The sequence below is a fragment of the Siniperca chuatsi genome, linkage group LG2, assembly GCF_020085105.1.
Source record: "Siniperca chuatsi isolate FFG_IHB_CAS linkage group LG2, ASM2008510v1, whole genome shotgun sequence".
In the NCBI taxonomy this organism is placed as follows: Eukaryota; Metazoa; Chordata; class Actinopteri; order Centrarchiformes; family Sinipercidae; genus Siniperca; species Siniperca chuatsi.
This window is the reverse complement of record NC_058043.1, coordinates 19605815-19623657: the sequence shown is the minus strand read 5'-3', so window position 1 is coordinate 19623657 and position 17843 is coordinate 19605815. Positions and strand designations below refer to the sequence as shown.

Genomic DNA, 17843 nt, shown 5'->3' with positions numbered 1-17843 from the left:
CATGCTGCTGGTTTCATGTGGATTCTAAATCAGCTGTCTTTGAAGAACTTAAGCCTATCTCAGTCCAAAAGTGACTGAATCAGCACAGTACTCTGTGAACGATCCTTACAGACAGAGCTTATACTGTGTCAGCTTACCTTGTCAATATGAGTAGGTACAAACATGTACATATACTCTTTTAATAGACAAATACATAGATATTTGAGCATGTGCTGCCCTCTGGTGGATGCTATACACTACAACTACATCTTAAACCTGTAACATGGTTGTTTTAGAAGTCAGAAATGATAAAACACAGCAAAGTAGCACACTGAGGTTTAGCATCAATTAATGAAACCTAAAGTCTCCCATATAAATTCAGTGTAACATTCTGAGTCACATTAGTCATTTGGTTAGTTTTTTATTATTGCAAATTAAGAAATTCAAAGAGAAAGACAAATGGGATTGTTTAGGATCCCATTTGACAGATTTATCACTGTTTGCAAAAATTATATTTCAATACTTAGCACTTTACATTACAGCTTGGTAATAAGATGGTAATAGTGGGGTAATAGTCTGCTAATAAAGAGGTAATAATTAAGTGATACCATGTAATGACCAAAGTATAATAACCAGGTAATAGCTTGGTATTAACAATGAGTATAGCTGGGTAATATTAGACTGAAATTTATGTAACAAGGTAATAAGGGGCCCAAAAACAAAGGGTAATAAAGGGGAAACACATTTGAAGGTAGCAATGAGGCAAAACTATTTAGTAATAGTATAGTAATATAATAAAATAGTTATATATAAAATGGTTATATCAGTGCACTATTTGGATAAAAAAATGGTAATTATGGTGACATTAATAACCTGATAATAATGAGGTAATAAAGTTTGAGTTTTTCACAATATTATAGGCTACTATCATCGTAATATAAGTAATCATTATGCCTCTTTACCATGAAATTAAATGGAAACAGGTAGTTTAGCATTTTGCAGCCCTACTATCTGGTTATTACACAGAAACTACCATAAGTGTTTCCAGGTAACAAGTCACAGCATTAAACATATCATTTGTATAGTATTACCTTGAAACAAAAGGGAATGTTTGGAACATAAGGGACGATGAATTTCAGCATTATAATATGGCAATTACCAATTTTGACTTCCAAGAATTTTCATGTAATTTTGAAGGTATTACGCTGATAGCAGCCTATAATATTGTGAAAACATCAACATATTACCTCATTATTATCATCGGGTTAATACCCCATGTCACCATATTTCCATTTTTTAATCCAAATTTTGCACTGATAACCATTTTATTGTTAGGTTTTCATATTGTTACCAAAATATTACTATACTATTACTAAATAGTTTTGCCTCATTGCTATCTTCAAATGTGTTTCCCCATTAGTACCCTTTGTTTTGGCCCCTTATTACCCTGTTACATACATTTCAGTCTAATATTACCCAGATATACATGAACATTGTTAATACCAAGCTATTACCTGGTTATTACATGTAGCACTTTATTATTACCTCTTTATTATCAACTATTACCCCACTATTACTATGTTATTACAGAGCTGTAATTAAAGTGCTACCCAATACTTTACAGTCATTTTACAGCAATTCCAGTGTCATTATACATCGACTGTATAGTTTACATACACTTTCAGTCTGTATCTTAGCCAGCTGTTTGCTGATATTGACAACCTGTGTGCAAAGAAGTTTTTTTTTATATTTATTTACAAGACCACACTGATCTTTGCCACTGAAAATGTCTTTGACCCAAGCATTAACAATGACTTGAGTTATTCAGTGCTCTCAAAAACAATGTTTTCTCTTCATTTCTTATGAAAAAACATTTAAAAAATATAGTTATAACATTTTACATTTCTGAGAATATCTGCTGGAAGGTGAGATATTCTCAAACAGTTTGAGGCCCTTTTTTGACACCATCTTTGCACGCTAATGAGATGGCACATAAGAAAGTCTATGTTAAATTCCTTTCATTGGTTTACTCTGCAATCAACACTGAGGAGCTGGTAGAAATAATTGTGTGTTTAAGACAAGCAGGTCAGGTCACCGTTGCTCCTGAGAGACACAGCGAAAACCAAGATTAGAGGCTGAGCTGTCTGGAGTGTTCTGGCTTCGGGCTGCACATCGGTATCTGTAACAGTAAGACTGAATGAGGGGGAGAGAGGGAAATTTACTGTCAATAAATATATTTTCTCAGCAATGGAAAGTGATTTGTTACAGCATATTTAAAAATTTAAAAAAAACTATGGAGACAATCACGCAGCAACCATTTTAGTTTAGCCACCACTTTATTTCTAATTTGTTATTGCTTTTTGTTCATCCTGTACCGAGCACATTCACCAAGCATGTCTGACGGTTGTCCTCTCCTCCCTCACATAGTTTATTCATATGAAACAAACAGACCTCTGTGCTTAGTACTTATTTTGCATGCAATTAGTCACGTTCCCATGGCAACCAATGCTGGTAGCAAGCAAACTGGAATGGTCACCAGTGGGCGGCTCAAATGGTGTTGCAGATAAAGTAAATGTACCATATGCGTTGGTATGAGTTCTCATGAACATTATGAGATTTTCACAAGTTTCTTAAATCCTGAACAAGCAGAGCCACAAAACAAGTGGCCAGGCGACTGTGCATACACTAGCACAGAAACTACTTTAGCTTCACATACCAGGTAGAAAAGAGAGAGGCTGTATTTTCCCTTTGTAATCAAACAGGTGGAGAGTAATAGAGAGCTCCCCTGCTCCCTTTAGAAAATCTGATGTCAGAGCTGTTGTTGCCTTCAACACTTAAAACAGGTTTGCACCACTAACCAGAACTATTTTGTTGTCACTGACTGGTGTTTCTAATTTCATGTTTGATGATCAAGATGTTGAACTTGATCTTTTGATTAAATCTATAGAGCACAATCAGCATAAAAATGCTGAAGTGGTTGTCTTCTTTACCTTGTGGCACATGTATGACCCTCCCTTCTTCACCTTGTCTGTGCCTGATGCAGGACCTGTCTGAGAGAGAGAAAAATTATTAGATATCAGAGGAAAAACTAAACCTGGACAACTCAAAAGCTTAGAGGTAATGTGTTCTTACTGGGTTGTGTTGCTGGTCTGTGGTGTGATGCACAGTCCACCAGTCTGAGGTCCATTCCCATGCATTCCCCGCCATGTCATACAGACCAAAACCATTGGCAGGAAAGGACATCACCTGTAAGGTAAGGAGAGAATAATGTCACATTAATGCAGGTTCTGAATAAGAATTTGATTAGGATGAACTATTAGAAACATGTGTTTCTTCTGAAAGCATGGAAAATATGTAAGATATGTAAGCCCTATGGCTGTATGAACTAATGTATGTGCATATTTGTATGTTTGCCAGAATGAGCATGCGACTCTGAGGATACTTTCCAAGAAATGACTCATAAATACAGTGTTCAGTCTGGATTTACAGGTAGTCCCATCTGATTTTCTTCATAGCCAAGCTTAGATGAGTAATAATAAAAAAAAGCATGTGGCATTTGTGTTATTATAATCAGTGTAGCATAAACATGCCTGTACTTTCAGCTAGTGGGGTCAGAAAGATGCAATTTCCTTCAGCAGCTCATACCCTTAAAGAATCTGAGTGCATACATTCATGATTAATACTTAAATCACCTAAATCAGGACTTTAAAGCTCCCCCTGTAGAGAAAGAGATTGGATTAATATTATCTAATGGTTATTCATTGGATCTCTGAAAGCTGCGAGCTGCTGCTGCGACTTTATCAACTTCTGAAATGAGCTCTTTTCTCCAGCACCTCTTATTTCCTGTATATTCTATAGGCAGTGGCTCAATTATAAATTTGTTTCTAGTTTTGTGACAGTGGCTCATGAGCACAGTCCTCCTCCTCCCTAACCTGAAATATGATGCATCTTTAACACACCCATAACTATGGCATCTCTCAGTCTTTCCTTCTTCGTCTTACCGGTGAAGTTTTGATGTATCCATCCTCTCCAGAGTTATGGTTGGGGAAATCCCCCTGCCAGAGGTTGGCGTAGTGTTGTCCTTTCGGGTTCAACTTGTTTCCCCAGGGGTAAAGTCTACATGCAGGTCGCAGTATATCAGGAAATTGACATGGGACATACTGTATGAAGACCAAAGCACATTCACAAGCGCACTGGCATTTTTTATGGTCACATAATGAGTAAATATCATACCTGTCTTTAAGGCCGCCCCTGCAGGCATACTCCCATTCTGCCTCTGTAGGAAGTCTCTTGTTGGCCCATGAGCAGTAGGCGACAGCATCCGCCCAAGACACATGTAGAACAGGATGGTCCAGGCTACAAAAAAAAAAAAAAAAAAACAGGTTTGAAGTTAATTACTAAAAGACTTGCTAAAAGACTTGCTCTCGAATCAATATTTAAAAGATAGGTTCACATGTTTCAAGTCTGTCTTAAAATAATGTTCCCAAGCCCATATGTACACTGAAATGGCTTTTGGGCATTTTAATTGTTTCTTCTCTCTTCTAGTATATGTAGAACGTCTTTCTACCTGTCTGTGATGTTGGAGTCTGGACCATAAGGGTGCCTCCAGTTGGCTCCTTTGACTGGAAGCCACCAGGGGGCAGCAGCCACCTAATAACAAAGTGATGTTAACAATTGTTACTGACTGATATTATGCTTCTATCATACTCCTCATTTCTCTCTCTCTCTCTCTCTCTCTCTCTCTCTCTCTCTCTCTCTCTCTCTCTCTCTCTGTACATTTCACAGTTGGCTGGAAGCATTATGAAACTGTTAACTTAGGAATATCTATTTTATTAGTTAAACACCTTATTGTGACTAAGCCCTCTCTATTACCCTCCCTGCTTCATTACTATGGTAAAATGCAGTCTCTATCATATTCTCTCTTTTCTTCCTGGTATGGTTGGAGCAGCTTAGCAAAAGAACACAATCTGTCATAGCAAGTCTTACAGTAAGTGTGAAGTGCCAATATTTCCTGTATTTGAAATTTACACTGTAACTACCCCTAATATTTTCAAATTATTGTTTGGAAATAAAATGTAACAACAGACATCTGAAAACAGTATATAACACTGTGTTTAAATCTGGAAGACAATGAGAAGAGAACAAAATGAAAATGTTATTAGTAGCATAAAGTGGGTATTATTAATATATTTATTTCCCCTAACATCTGTAATTTATATTAGATAGATAGATAGATAGATAGATAGATAGATAGATAGATAGATAGATAGATAGATAGATAGATAGATAGATAGATAGATAGATAGATAATCATGGCACTAACAACGCTTCATACTGGTGTAGCATAAGAAAAAGTGAGCTGTACAGGTAAGTTGACTGTTGAATAATCAAACTTACTGCTTGGGTGATTTGGTTTTTGACACTCTCGCTCAAAATTCCCTCGAATACAAATGAGTCTCCAAATTTCTCTGCCTAAAAGCATAAGGATAAAAACATTATGAGCAAAGAAGATGCATATTAACCTTAGCAACATTAAAATAACCACTGTCGAAGATTTGCTTTCATACTGGGTTTTGATTGGTTTGATTGATTCAATTAATTTTTAAGGAATTCAAAAATACAGCTTTTGGTTTCAATCTTTACGTACAGTAAATATCCATACCTCAGTAATGTATGCTGTGGCATTGACAAAGCTCTGGAACTGTTGGTTCGTGACTTCCTGGATGTCCATGTAAAAGGAGTCCACATGCACCAGCCTCTGAGGGCCCTCGCCATCTGCAGGGATGCCTGGGTCGTCTGTTCCCATCAGGAACTCTCCTCCAGCAATCAGCACCATCTGTATGCAGGAAATAAACTTTTTTTTACGAGCAGAGCCAACGATTAAGAGTCTTTAAAAAGGCTGGAAACTGAATCTATTCAGAGTGCAAAGATAGATTTGGGAGTTATCAGACCACCAGGCTGCACAATACCTCCATAAACTCCAGAAGCACAGCCAAAGGCATACAATACAGTTATAAAATCATATCAACAGTAATAAAAAGGTTCAAACACATTTAAAAAATAACATATGAGTAAATGTATCAAATAACAAAAAAGACACCAAAGGATAGGAGATAATTATTAGATTGACAGTTGGCTACTTACATATTTGTTCTATTTAAATGCGATGTTAATGAGATCAGCTTTTATACACATGGCTGAAATGTTAATTTTCTTTCAATTTATCCTACATCGCAGCACCAGATGTCTGTCATCTGTTATTGCCTTGAGCTGACTCAGAGGCAGTCAGACTGCTTCACTAGGATTGACAAACCCTGATTATGACCGTCTCTAAAAAAAGCCAAAAATGAAAACCTAATTTGAAGAGCTTGTTGAAGGACTCACTGGAGTAGCCGATAAAACACATTGTCCTCTCTCTGAGCCAGCTGCGTGTAATGCATAACTAACAGCGAACAAGGAAGTACAACTAATAGACTAGTCTACTAGTATCAACCACAATGCCACAAACATGCAGTCTTTCTCTGAAACTGTTTACAACTGTTGGAGAACAACTTGCAAGAAATGTAGGCGCATCAGTCCATTATATTCCCTATGTGGTGCCTTGTTGAGAAGAGCTGAACAACTGATCTGCAGTGTAAAACTGTGCTGCTGCTGAGAGGGTTTCAGTGTCTCTGTTTAAAAGGACACTTCAGCAGGGCAAGCGGATACATCAGCCTGCTTTTTAGTTTAAAATGAGAACTTGTGTGCACTGAGAGCCCCTCATGTCAAAGATGTCAACTTTTCATAAACTCAGAACATGCTTTTTTTTCAAGTTTGACTAAAAAAATGTATGTTTAGTTTATGTGGTCTGCGAGGGTGTCACTCTCAACCTCTGCACCTTGTCTTTTGGTTGAAGTTTAAAATAATATTGAATAACATTTCAGGATTCCCTGTTGGCCTCCCTAACCCTATCCCCTTCCCCCAAACCCCTCCCCTCTCTCTCTCTCTCAAAACCTAACACGGCAGCCCACCACTGAGTCTGGTTCTGTCCAAGGTTTCTGCCTGTTAAAAGGAAGTTTTTCCTTGCCACTGTCGCCAAATGCTTGCTCATGGTGGGATTTGTTGAGTCTCTGTAATTAATATTATAAAGAGTACGGTCTAGACCTGCTCTATAGGAAACGCGCAATGAGATAACTTCTGTTATGAATTGGCGCTATATAAATAAAATTTAATTGAATTGGTGGTCCATTGATCAAAAGTCTCAAAAGGGACTTTTGTTGCATGTTGTCTTCTCCCCACGTCTCATGTCTCGTGTCATGAGATTACCTGACTTTGTGTGTTCTTCTCATCTCCCTGAGCCTCAGGCGGCCTCTCATTGGCGCCTCTTGAGTATTTGTCAGCTGGCTCTGCAGAAGCAGTCCTGTCCTCCACAGGCTCCGCAGTAGCGGCTCTCTTCAGGTTCTCACAGCCGCAGCCCGCGGCTCCCTGCGGGGCGGCCGGTTCTGACTGAGCCCCGCATGAATCCTGAAGACACAACACTTTGTTCACACAACCAAAGACAAAAAACAACACAACACAGCGCAACATTCCTGCAAGACTCGGCTCAAGATCTGCTCATGTTTGTTACTACTCTCACTTCCGCAAAGTCACGTGGTCAGTCAGCTGCCTGCAACGTAACAAAATGTAACTCTTTCCTGCCCGAAGTGAATATTTGTATTTTATTTCTATTAAAACTTCAGATTAAATTGCAAATTATAATTGTCGACAGCGTGTAAATATAGCAGATGGCAGTTAATGTAAATAAAATCACTTGCTTGAAAATATAATTCAAACAATTGTTAAAAAAACATAAATACTGCTGTTTGATAGTTTATATCAGACAAGAGACTTTTTTTCCTGCATCATATAAATCAAGGCTCCACGCTGGGAGGGATGCTACAGCTTGGATTTCCTTGGTGGTAGGATGGGACCACATGGACATCATTTCCCAGCTATCAACACTACGGCCGCTTGAGAAGAAGAAGAAGAAGAAGAAGAAGAAGTGGCAGTGAGCCAGGCAGCTCAGCCAGCCAGTGTGCTGCCTGCCTCAGTGAACACAGCCCGGGGAGCACCGACAGGCGCGGAAAGGTGATAGAGCTGTCAAAAAGAAAAGTGGATTATTACAGTCGCTGACGGCTGGATCTCACCCTCGGCCCCGGTGAAGAGGAGAGCCACAGTCATGTTGTCTTAGCCGGTCCAGAGAGAGTTGAACACCGGAGCGTTTTCCACAACCGAGGTAAAGTTGAGCGCACAACTTGTCCAGTTTACCATCCTCTCTTCCTATCTCTATCTTCCCGCAGCGGAGGAAAAACGATTTAGTTCGCTCTCCTTAAATGGTTAACAAAATGCTCACAGCTCATGACCAATCCTTGTGAGGTCTTCGTTTACACAGTAGTGACCAACAACAGCCAAGACAACAAATCTGATTCCAATGTAAGCTGTGAAACTGTGATTGCGGATGCCGATTAAAATGACAGCCTTCCATCGGACGCGTTTACGCAAGTTTCATGTGTGTTTTAGTGGCCAGATGAACAGGCCTGTAAGGAAGATGTGAGTTTTTGCTGTTTAATAGCTGCCAATTTTATCACTTATGTCATTACTTTAGGCTTGCAGCCGTTACAAGTTTTTTTGTTGTTTTTCTTTAATGATTTATCGACCTGTGAGAGGCAGTGCTTCAAAAAAACAGGCAGATAACCCGAGTGAAGTGGACCTGCAGTGCCCACATATCAGCCTCAGCGGCTATGACCTGTTGCAGGTGCATTTCCTTCCTGGTAGCTGCAGCTCCTAATCATTAACTGTCCAGCCCTAAACCACAACACAAACAGGTTACAGTAAACATCCAACTTTTTTTCCTGCAGCTTCTATGCAAATCCTTGCAACCATGGTAGTAGGGTCAGTATAGTCTGGACCTCTCAGGGATCCCTTTCTTTTAAAATGGCACTGCCATCTAACTGGGAACTCTGTAGCTACATGAATTTGTGTGTGAGTATTGAGTGAGTGTACTGACGTGCTCATATCTGCAAATGCAAACTGAAATTCGCAGACAAAGAGTCAATAACTATGGGAATCCATCAGTGGTGTTGCATAGGTGAATCTGAATAGATGTAAACCATTGCAAATATTATCACGATATAATTTAAAATAAAGATGCTTCTGCTGCTTTTTAGACTTTTGTGATAATAACATGTCTGATATTAGGAACACAATGTGAGTAAATTATACTGTGTATGTGATTTATAGGCTTACTCATTTTTACTCCTTTCCTCTGCTCTAGGTGTTCCCTGTGTGTGTCAGACATGTCGGATAAGATGTCCAGCTTCCTACACATCGGGGACATCTGCTCCCTGTATGCAGAGGGATCCACCAATGGTTTCATCAGCACCCTGGGGTATGTCCATCTCACTGGCTGAACATTATGTGTGTGTGTGTGGGCCCACTTCATACTTTTCTCTGTTCTACTCAGGCTGAGCAGTATTTGAAAGGAAGAAAGTCACACTAGTAGTGGCAACTCTTAACCATTTTTAGAAAGTTTGATTTAGTGAGAAACACATTTTGGTGGAATCTGAAAGAGCATTTCTTTTTGATTGTGTTTTGTTTGTTTGTTTGTGTCTTTTTGTTTGTTTGCATGTGTCACAGGCATAACTTCCCACCGTCAGTGACAGAATGGGTTAAAGTAGTTAAGGGGAGATCAATGGGTATAATTTTGCAGTTTAACCCCCAGAACAAAGCTGTGATAACAGGGGGAGGCCTTTGAAGTGGTGCTTTGGCCATGACTGACCCCACTACTGATAGTGCTGGAAGAAAAGGAAATATAGGGGTGGCAAATGCACAGTAAATGATAAAGTGTGTGTGTATCTGTGAGCGTGTGGCAGGAGTAGGTTTGGAGGGCAGAGTCAGAAGGGGGAAAAAAACAATGAGGTGGCACTGTGTACCGTACTCTAATGGTAAAACTCTATATACAAGCCACCCATTCACCCACACAGACGCAGCACCATTGTGTAGTTTTTCTCCATTAGTTCCACCTCATATTTGGAACACAGTAAAAATAGTAAAATGCATGTTGATCATGTACTTTATCTGTAGGGATTGCAGAACGACCTGGTGCATGGATATACTGGTCTTAAGATATCACTAAAATATCACTGATGCAATTATGATTCACAGTTGTTATGTTTTAATCTTTCCTCTGCTCTGAGGGGCAATAAGAGAAAGCTTGCATTCATGTTTTGCTGGTAGAAACCAGTATGCAGTATAGCATCAGTAATGCTGTCAGAACTATCAGCTCAGTGTCCAGGTACCCCCCGCTCATGAATAATGGAATTACCTACAGCAAAGACTGAGTCACTATAGAGACATTGTGGCCTTTCTCGAGTTCCAGCACTTCCCACGTACACACAGACACACAGACACACACACACATACAAGAGCACATATTTACTGTCATGACAGTTTTGGCCAGGAGCCATCTTCTCCACGCACAACCACCAACTCAGCAGCCTTCTTCAGATCATTTGCCCTTAGAGGAAGAAACTGTACTGAGAAGAGATAAAAAAACTCTTTGAGCGTTATCACTTCTCCAGCTGAACAGCATTCCCAGCTCCTGTTTGGTAAATGGAGAGAGGGGTCTGTTTGCAAATTAAAGGTTAAAAAATGCTGCTTTGTACAGTGAACCTTCAGCAGGGCCTGTCCTGTTTGTTCACAGGTGCAACTATTAAACTCGTGTTAATGACTGACCAAGCTGACAGGGATTAGCAAGTTTTGTGCATCATCCACACATGCAAATCACCGCACACACATACTGTATAACTTCTCACTTTTGACCTAGTCTGCAGCCTTGTTCCTTGAGGTGTACAGACTGGAGGAGTAGACAGGTCTGTTTGGACAACTGTAGACATTCCCCGGGAAAAGGCCTGAAATGGATGTGGGATTTGGCCTGTGTCCAGACAAGTGTTATTCTAAGCGAGTAAAAGCTAAGTTTGTCACCAGAAATTCCAGCCTGCCCACAGGTCATCTAATCCAGAATTATTTCATTACTGTGTAGAGTGGGGTAGTACTGTAAGTACGCTGCAACTATGCTAGAGCTCTCAATGAAAATAGGAAACAGCAGTAGAGTTTTGTACATACAGAAGCTTTTGTTTGGAATATTTTTGCTATGTTAACACCCACCCAAACCAGTTTACATAGAAACCCACAGAGATTGCAGAGATGTGGTGGCATACAGTAGCTCAGATACCCAAGTGAAATAACAATCTCAGTACATCTCCATAAATGTCAACATCAACATTAAGTAATTTATCAAGTAATTTATCAAGCAACAATGTAAAACTTTTGCTGCTACTTGCATTTCAAATTTTAACATCACCACTTTCTTTAATTACTCTTTTGTTTTTATATTATTGTAAATTAAATCACATTTGGGTTTGAACATTTTTGATGGGCATTTTGCAGTATTTTTTGACATTCACTACATTAAATGGTTAATCAAAACATAATTCAGAGATGAATAAACTAACAACGATAACTAACAATTTTTTTTATTAATAGTCTGCTGATTATTTTCTTGATTAATCGTTTGGTCTATGAAATGACGGAAAACGTCAAAAGTTTTTTTAAAAAATGTCTTGTTTTGTTCGACCAGCAATCCAAAACCCAGTTTATTATTAATTAGAATTGTTGTAGTCGATGTTCATTCAATTGATTAATTGTTTCAGCTCAAGAAAAAATAACTTAAATATTGCAACTTGCAGCCCTCCTTTTTATTATGAAAACCTGATTGTATTCAGTCATAAGACAGTATATATAAATAATGTTCTTGCAAAAATATTCACAATACACTAAACAAAATACACAGACATCCGAAACACAGACTGACTGGTTACCACAGGTGTGTGTACTGTACCTGCATGTGATTAACAATGTTATGTGTCTGTATCCATAGCTTGGTGGATGACCGCTGTGTTGTGCAGCCTGACGCGGGGGACCTCAACAACCCTCCGAAGAAGTTCAGAGGTAAGAGAGAGACGACTCCCCTCGTCCTCCTGAGGCCTGACATCATCACACTAACTGCTGTCTGTTTATACTGTGGGCTCTGGGTGAGAGACGCTGCTGAATGTGTTACGCTGTGTTTCTTTGGTGACAGCCACAATATCTCTGCCCACTGGACTTCAAACAGGGCTGCCTTTGACAATGTTAATGGTGTGTGTGTGTGTGTGTGTGTGTGTGTGTGTGTGTGTGTGTGTGTGCTTATGCATCCATGCATGTGTTTTATAGCCACGTGTGCTTGCTCGCACACACACCTCATCTGTAGAGGCAGATGGAGAGAATCAGCTCTGATGCTGATTTTTTTTTTTTTGGAAAACATGAAACTTGAAAAGCTGCTTTTCAAACAAAAGCCTTGAGATGCCTCTTTGGGTAAACCCGCTATTATTAGCTCCCATACAGGAAGTAGAACTCATGACCCTCGGTTCTCAGGCTGGAGGTTTATGTCTCTGGGGAGAGGCCTGGCCTGACATTGTACACAGAATATGAGTGTATTGAAGGCTTGTTTGGTATATCTTGCAAGTTGTTGTATGAAATATAAAAACAGTACTTTTTCTTGGTCACTGCTGAATACATATTTGATTGAAAAATGCAACATTATTGGACTGTTGGTAGGTAAATTATGTCCGATAGATTAACAAAGTTGTATAACCAAAATGTTGTTGTTTTCTTTTCTTTTTACATTGTTGCTTTGCAGTTTTTTTATGGTATTAGATCCATCAAAACAGTCGGCCTTTGCAATTTTAAGCAACTTGATTTTACAGTGTTATTTCAGTTTGACTTTGAAGCTTGTTGGATAGTTAGCATATCACATACACATGCTCACACTTTGGATTTAGAATGCTATCTGCTGTCTCAAGACTATAAAGAAGATTGCACTGTATTTAGAAAGTAGAACGCTTTGATCTGAGCGGTGCCTACACAGCTCATCTCTTCAGTGGGTCTCTGGTGTCCCAGGAAAGGTTATCTCCCCCTAGAGACAATCGCTATCACCACGATAAACCCGGACTGCAGACTGATACATCCACTCCTGCAGCAACGTGAAAGTCGAGTCTCTCGCTCTCTGTCTTTGCTGCTGTGTGTGTGTGTGTGTGTGTGTGTCTCAACAACTGTCAGGTTTATTCCACAGACTAGGGCAGAGAGGTGGGAATAAGATGCCAGCGTCTATACTTGTCAAACATCTGTAGATTTCCATCCAAACTATGATCACCAGTAATCCAAGCATAAATATCTACAGCGTTTTGCAGTTTAGTTCATTGTGTAGTCATTGTGTTTGTCTTGTAGATTAACTGATATAGTAGCATCCTTAGTCATTTAGCAGGACTCTGACAGCATGTGTATCTACTGAATGGGACTAGAGAGAGACAATGCAGCTTAAATCAAGAAGTGTCTAAACTGTTTGTAGATTTAATTCTAATGTTTTGTGTGACTATTTTTGGCAGCAAACATGTGATTGTAGTGAGGGAGTAGCCTATTGGCTCACTTATACAGGAAGGCTTTCACTAATCACTTCGCCTCATTTAATCTTCCATCCTCCCACACTCACACACAGTTTTCCCTTGACTCACTTATAAAACTCATCACAAGGTACAGCGCACTCAAAGGAAAAGTCCTGTTCAAAATCTGACCCACTGCAGGACACTAAACCTCTTTGCCAAATTTGAAATCATTGCAGGATATTGTAGATATGTGGTAGAATTTTTGACCTACCTTTTTTAATTAACTTTTTTTTTTCAATGTCTGTGCAACAAAAAAACACTACATGGGGAAAATGAAATTGTGGCTAAAACTGTACCTTCAAGAGATTTTTTGTAATTGTATATATGTCTCTATAACAAACTTGCACATAAGCTGCGAGTGCTGTCAATGTGGCGTTGGTAACTCCTTCACCATTTCAGCTGGTCTTGACCAGAAGAGGCCTTCATGTCACTGTGAGAGGTCTCTGGATGTCTCCCAGAAGGCAGAAAGAGGTGAAGATGGCTACTAAAGGAACAGAAGAAGTTACAGTGAAGCCTTACACATCAGACAACAACATCACACAGTAACAACATACAATGACAGACAATACTACACACTCACCTCCCACCTCAGTGCTCTGTACCTGCGCCCCGAGGGCAGTAGGGTAAGATGGTGATTGAGTGGGTGTGTGATGTCTTGTGCTAGAGAGGTTGCAATGTGTTCAATGGCCTTATTGTTTAGCTCTGCGAGGTTGGATGTGAGGAGACCAATTATCCCAGCAGCGGTGTTGGTTACGCGTACGTAGTCTGTAATGTAATAGTTTGACATTAAAGGGAAATTCCTTGACTTTAAACATAAGGTCAGTTTACTCATCATGGGGAGTACACCTCAGCATTAGAAAATAGTTGTGTAATATCTGTGGCTCTGAAGGAGCTTTATCAAGTTTGACAAAATCCTTGACGATATCATCAGGGTTATCTCAGCCTGGACGTGGAGACTACAAAATTTATAACAGAAAACCTGCGACACAAAATGGAGGAGTGGAATTTGAAAGACATAAATATGCTTTTGGTTGCATTATGGGAAATGTAGCGTGTTTGGAGCTTGACCCATACTAGGGACTAAAAGTCAGGATATCTGCTGAGCCCTGCTGCTTCTGTTTTGACCATTCTTTTCTAAAAATCTGTCTCTCTCTTCTCCCCCAACTTCATGAAATCGCAATATTAAATTGCTGGAGTGCCCCTTTAAAATGGCAATGCATATTTTTGCATTACAGCCTGTATGCTTTTGTAAGGATATATTTACCTAACTTAAGGGAGTTTGGACCTTTTGCAAAAGGACACCCTGAAAACTAATGGCACAAGTATTAGCAGAGGACATTTTGTTTATTTGAATGTGTTTCATGACACCTGCAGGAGACTTCAATAGACCTTTTTAAAGCATACATTATGGCTTGTCAAACACAGGTGTAATTAATAACATTAACAATGGCTGCATTCCATTTAGCTGTGTCAGTTCCAGGGCCCTGGTGTTAAATGGAACAAAGCCATCATTCACCTGTGCTTTTCCTGCCAGGACAGGCTAAATGTGTTTCCCAATTCCATACTAATGGTATATACTATTCCAGTCTTTATAGTATACTGTTGCAGTTGGTTAACAAGAAATCAAAATACTATTTTATACTAACGGGATACAATGGGCCTTTTTCACAGAGGATTTTATGATGGTGGAATTTTATTTAGCTGCTTCAGTCTCACAGCCCTGGTACTGTGCATGCTGGCTCACTGTCACACTGCCAAGGCTTACTGGGACACTTGAATAGAACAGAGCCATCATTAATGTTATTAGTAACACCTGTGCTTTTCCTACTGTGACAAGTCAAAATGTCTGCAGTGAAAACTGCCTATATGTTTGCCATTGGACATCAATCAAACTGCAACTTTAAACGCCCCTGCCAATCAAGCTTCACAAAGAAAATGCTGAATGTCTTTCTAAAGGTTTTATACTTTTTATGTCTTTCATGGTCTTTCTGGAGCCACTAGTTGCAATTTTTGTGATCAGCGCCTCCATTTCTTCTCTTTCTTGTGCATTGCATTGAGGGACAATTGTGAAAGTCAACAGCCCACTCAAAAATATAGCATTTTTAGTATGCCTACGGGTTTTGTGAGTACACTAAATTTTGTCATATTCCAGTGTGAACACGTACATAACAAAAACCTGCTTAGAATTCATATGCATTATGGAATAGTATGGATAAAATGTCTCTAAAAAAGTCTGGGTCTCACCCATTGTGTTGTTGCCTTCCCCTGGTATAGAGCCACACTGCTCAGACCTGTTATTTGTCACAGTTAGTCTTACAACATCACAACAGTTAAAAACTAATTCAAATTATGAATCAGTATGATGTTTGAAAATCGAATACTGATAATAATAAACTGATGCTGAACTGAATAGATGACACATCATTCTTCAGATGTGTACATACTATATATGCATTGGGTGCTCACAATACACAACTCCCAAGGCAAGTCATAGTCAGGGCTGAGGTGAGGTCATGTGAGGAAATTTACATCTTCTCAGTTTTTCATGAAGCCCCTGAAATAAATTGTGTAGTTATTGATTTACCATGATTTGTTTGTGGCCTATTATGTTTTTTGGTATTTTATCGATTTGTCTAAACAATAACAACCTCGTACATGATTTATAAATAAAATAGTGTCCTTTGAGAACGTCATTTATGTGAGTTTTCTGAGCCCCAAGTTTTTGCCTTACAGACTTGAACTTGCCATAGATAACCCTTGAGAAGTGTGAAACATTATTAAAACCAAACAAGAAACAGGTTTTTCCTTGTTTAAACATCCACAAACACAGTCTTGCTAAGTGTGCTTACATATCTGTAGTTTTTTTTTTTCTCCAAACGTCTTTGGGAGCGTCTAACTTGAGTCCTCCGGGTCTTTTCTGGCAGAGCAAACACACTTCTGTTCCTCCTCGTTTGGGAGGGACACAGTTGTGCAGAGATAATCCTTCTTAGTGGACGCTATAAGGGCACAAGGCCAGACTAGCCATGTCCACATGCAGGGCCTTATACTGTCATTGCTGAGGTATGCTTAACATTTCCTCCTAATGTAAACACAAGCACCCTCCACACAATCACACTCTCACTCATGTAGTCTATATACATATGCTGAGACATCAGGACGCAGAAGTCTTGCTTTGTATTTCACCCAGACAGTATTTGAAATACCGTTACACACACACACACACTGAAGTATTGTAACAGTGCTTTGTATTAGTTGTTTAAAATTATCCTCCTTTGGATTATTTGTGATTTATACAGCGTCACTCAGTTGTTTGACTGTCGGACCAGTTGTCTGATTTGAAGTTGCTATGGTGGCAGCTCTTTTTGTTGTGTGTTGAACTCGCAGTGTAAATTGAATGCTGCATTGTTCAAATGTCATCCGCTTTTCCCTTTACTGAATCATCAATCACCATCCTCCTCCTTCTGTTTGTGGTCAGCATGCTGTTCACATATTGATAAAAAGACTTTAAGTGGTTTATTGTTGCAAAATGTTTAAAGCAGTCAGTTTTTGTTTTTAAAAGCTGAAAATTGACAGTGCGTATCTAAGCTTTATGCATGGACATACGATATTTATTGTAAATGGATGTTGGTAAGTGATGATGTCGTTGATTACTGGTTGATTGTGTGATGGGGAAAAAAGGTTGATAAGGGCTCAGAAATCTGAAACAAAACACAAAGAAGTGCATCAAAGCATTCCCATTCTTGTACAGAAAGATGGTGGAACAAGCAGAAAAAGCAGCTCTGCTTTGTTATCAGCCTGACATTCTCACTCCTAAAACAGTAGCATGTGAAGACCATTATAGTGGATAGTTTCTCCTTGTCTTGGCTTTACATGTCTACAACTCTTGGGTTGTTTTGTTTTTTACTTTTTTGTCGTCTTATCTTATTTCCTGTCTAAAATTCCTCAAATGTCTTTTGCATGTACACAGAAACATTTAAACCTCATAAACCCCATAAACTTTGGAGCATTACCTCCTTTCCACCACTTATCTGTTGTCAGCCCAAACCACTGTTGCTGTCAGAGACACACAGCAGACTAGTTGGGTGGTTCATCTCAGAAAAACACCAGAAGCAGTACTGTCTTTAGTCCCTTCCTCTCCTAATAACTACATATATTGCTTTCCTGTCTATTGAGAGAGGAAAGGTCTTGCAGGAAACAGTCAAGGGGAGCTGTTGTCAGTGGACCCATTTATTGTCTTAGATGCATAACAAGTGATTAGTTGCTTCCTCTATAATATCTCAGACAGGATAAGAACATTGGACCGAATTG

The 17843-nt window shown here is 39.3% G+C and overlaps 2 protein-coding genes across 3 annotated transcripts in view; one reads left to right on the top strand and one right to left on the bottom strand.

Moving 5' to 3' along the window:
- Nucleotides 1-384: 384 nt before the first annotated feature.
- sumf1 (sulfatase modifying factor 1) lies at nt 385-7629 on the bottom strand. Of its 2 annotated transcripts, none has more exons than XM_044182093.1 (9): nt 7285-7629; nt 5642-5815; nt 5377-5451; nt 4547-4629; nt 4213-4335; nt 3981-4095; nt 3112-3225; nt 2970-3029; nt 385-2172 (listed from the first exon to the last, which is right to left on the bottom strand). In XM_044182093.1, exons 1-9 carry the CDS (start codon nt 7543-7545, stop codon nt 2071-2073), a joined length of 1107 nt encoding a protein of 368 aa, XP_044038028.1. In that variant the 5' UTR covers nt 7546-7629; the 3' UTR covers nt 385-2070. The 2 variants fall into 2 exon arrangements, with proteins under 2 accessions (XP_044038028.1, XP_044038037.1); XM_044182102.1 differs by having other exon boundaries at nt 1974-2158.
- Nucleotides 7630-7806: 177 nt separating this feature from the next.
- Nucleotides 7807-17843, top strand: part of LOC122869241 (inositol 1,4,5-trisphosphate receptor type 1-like) — a 69645-nt gene continuing 59608 nt past the window's right edge. Inside the window, 3 exon segments of the mRNA XM_044182032.1 lie at nt 7807-8233; nt 9272-9385; nt 11936-12006. Coding sequence (XP_044037967.1) covers nt 9294-9385; nt 11936-12006 — 163 coding nt within the window. The 5' untranslated portion in view covers nt 7807-8233; nt 9272-9293.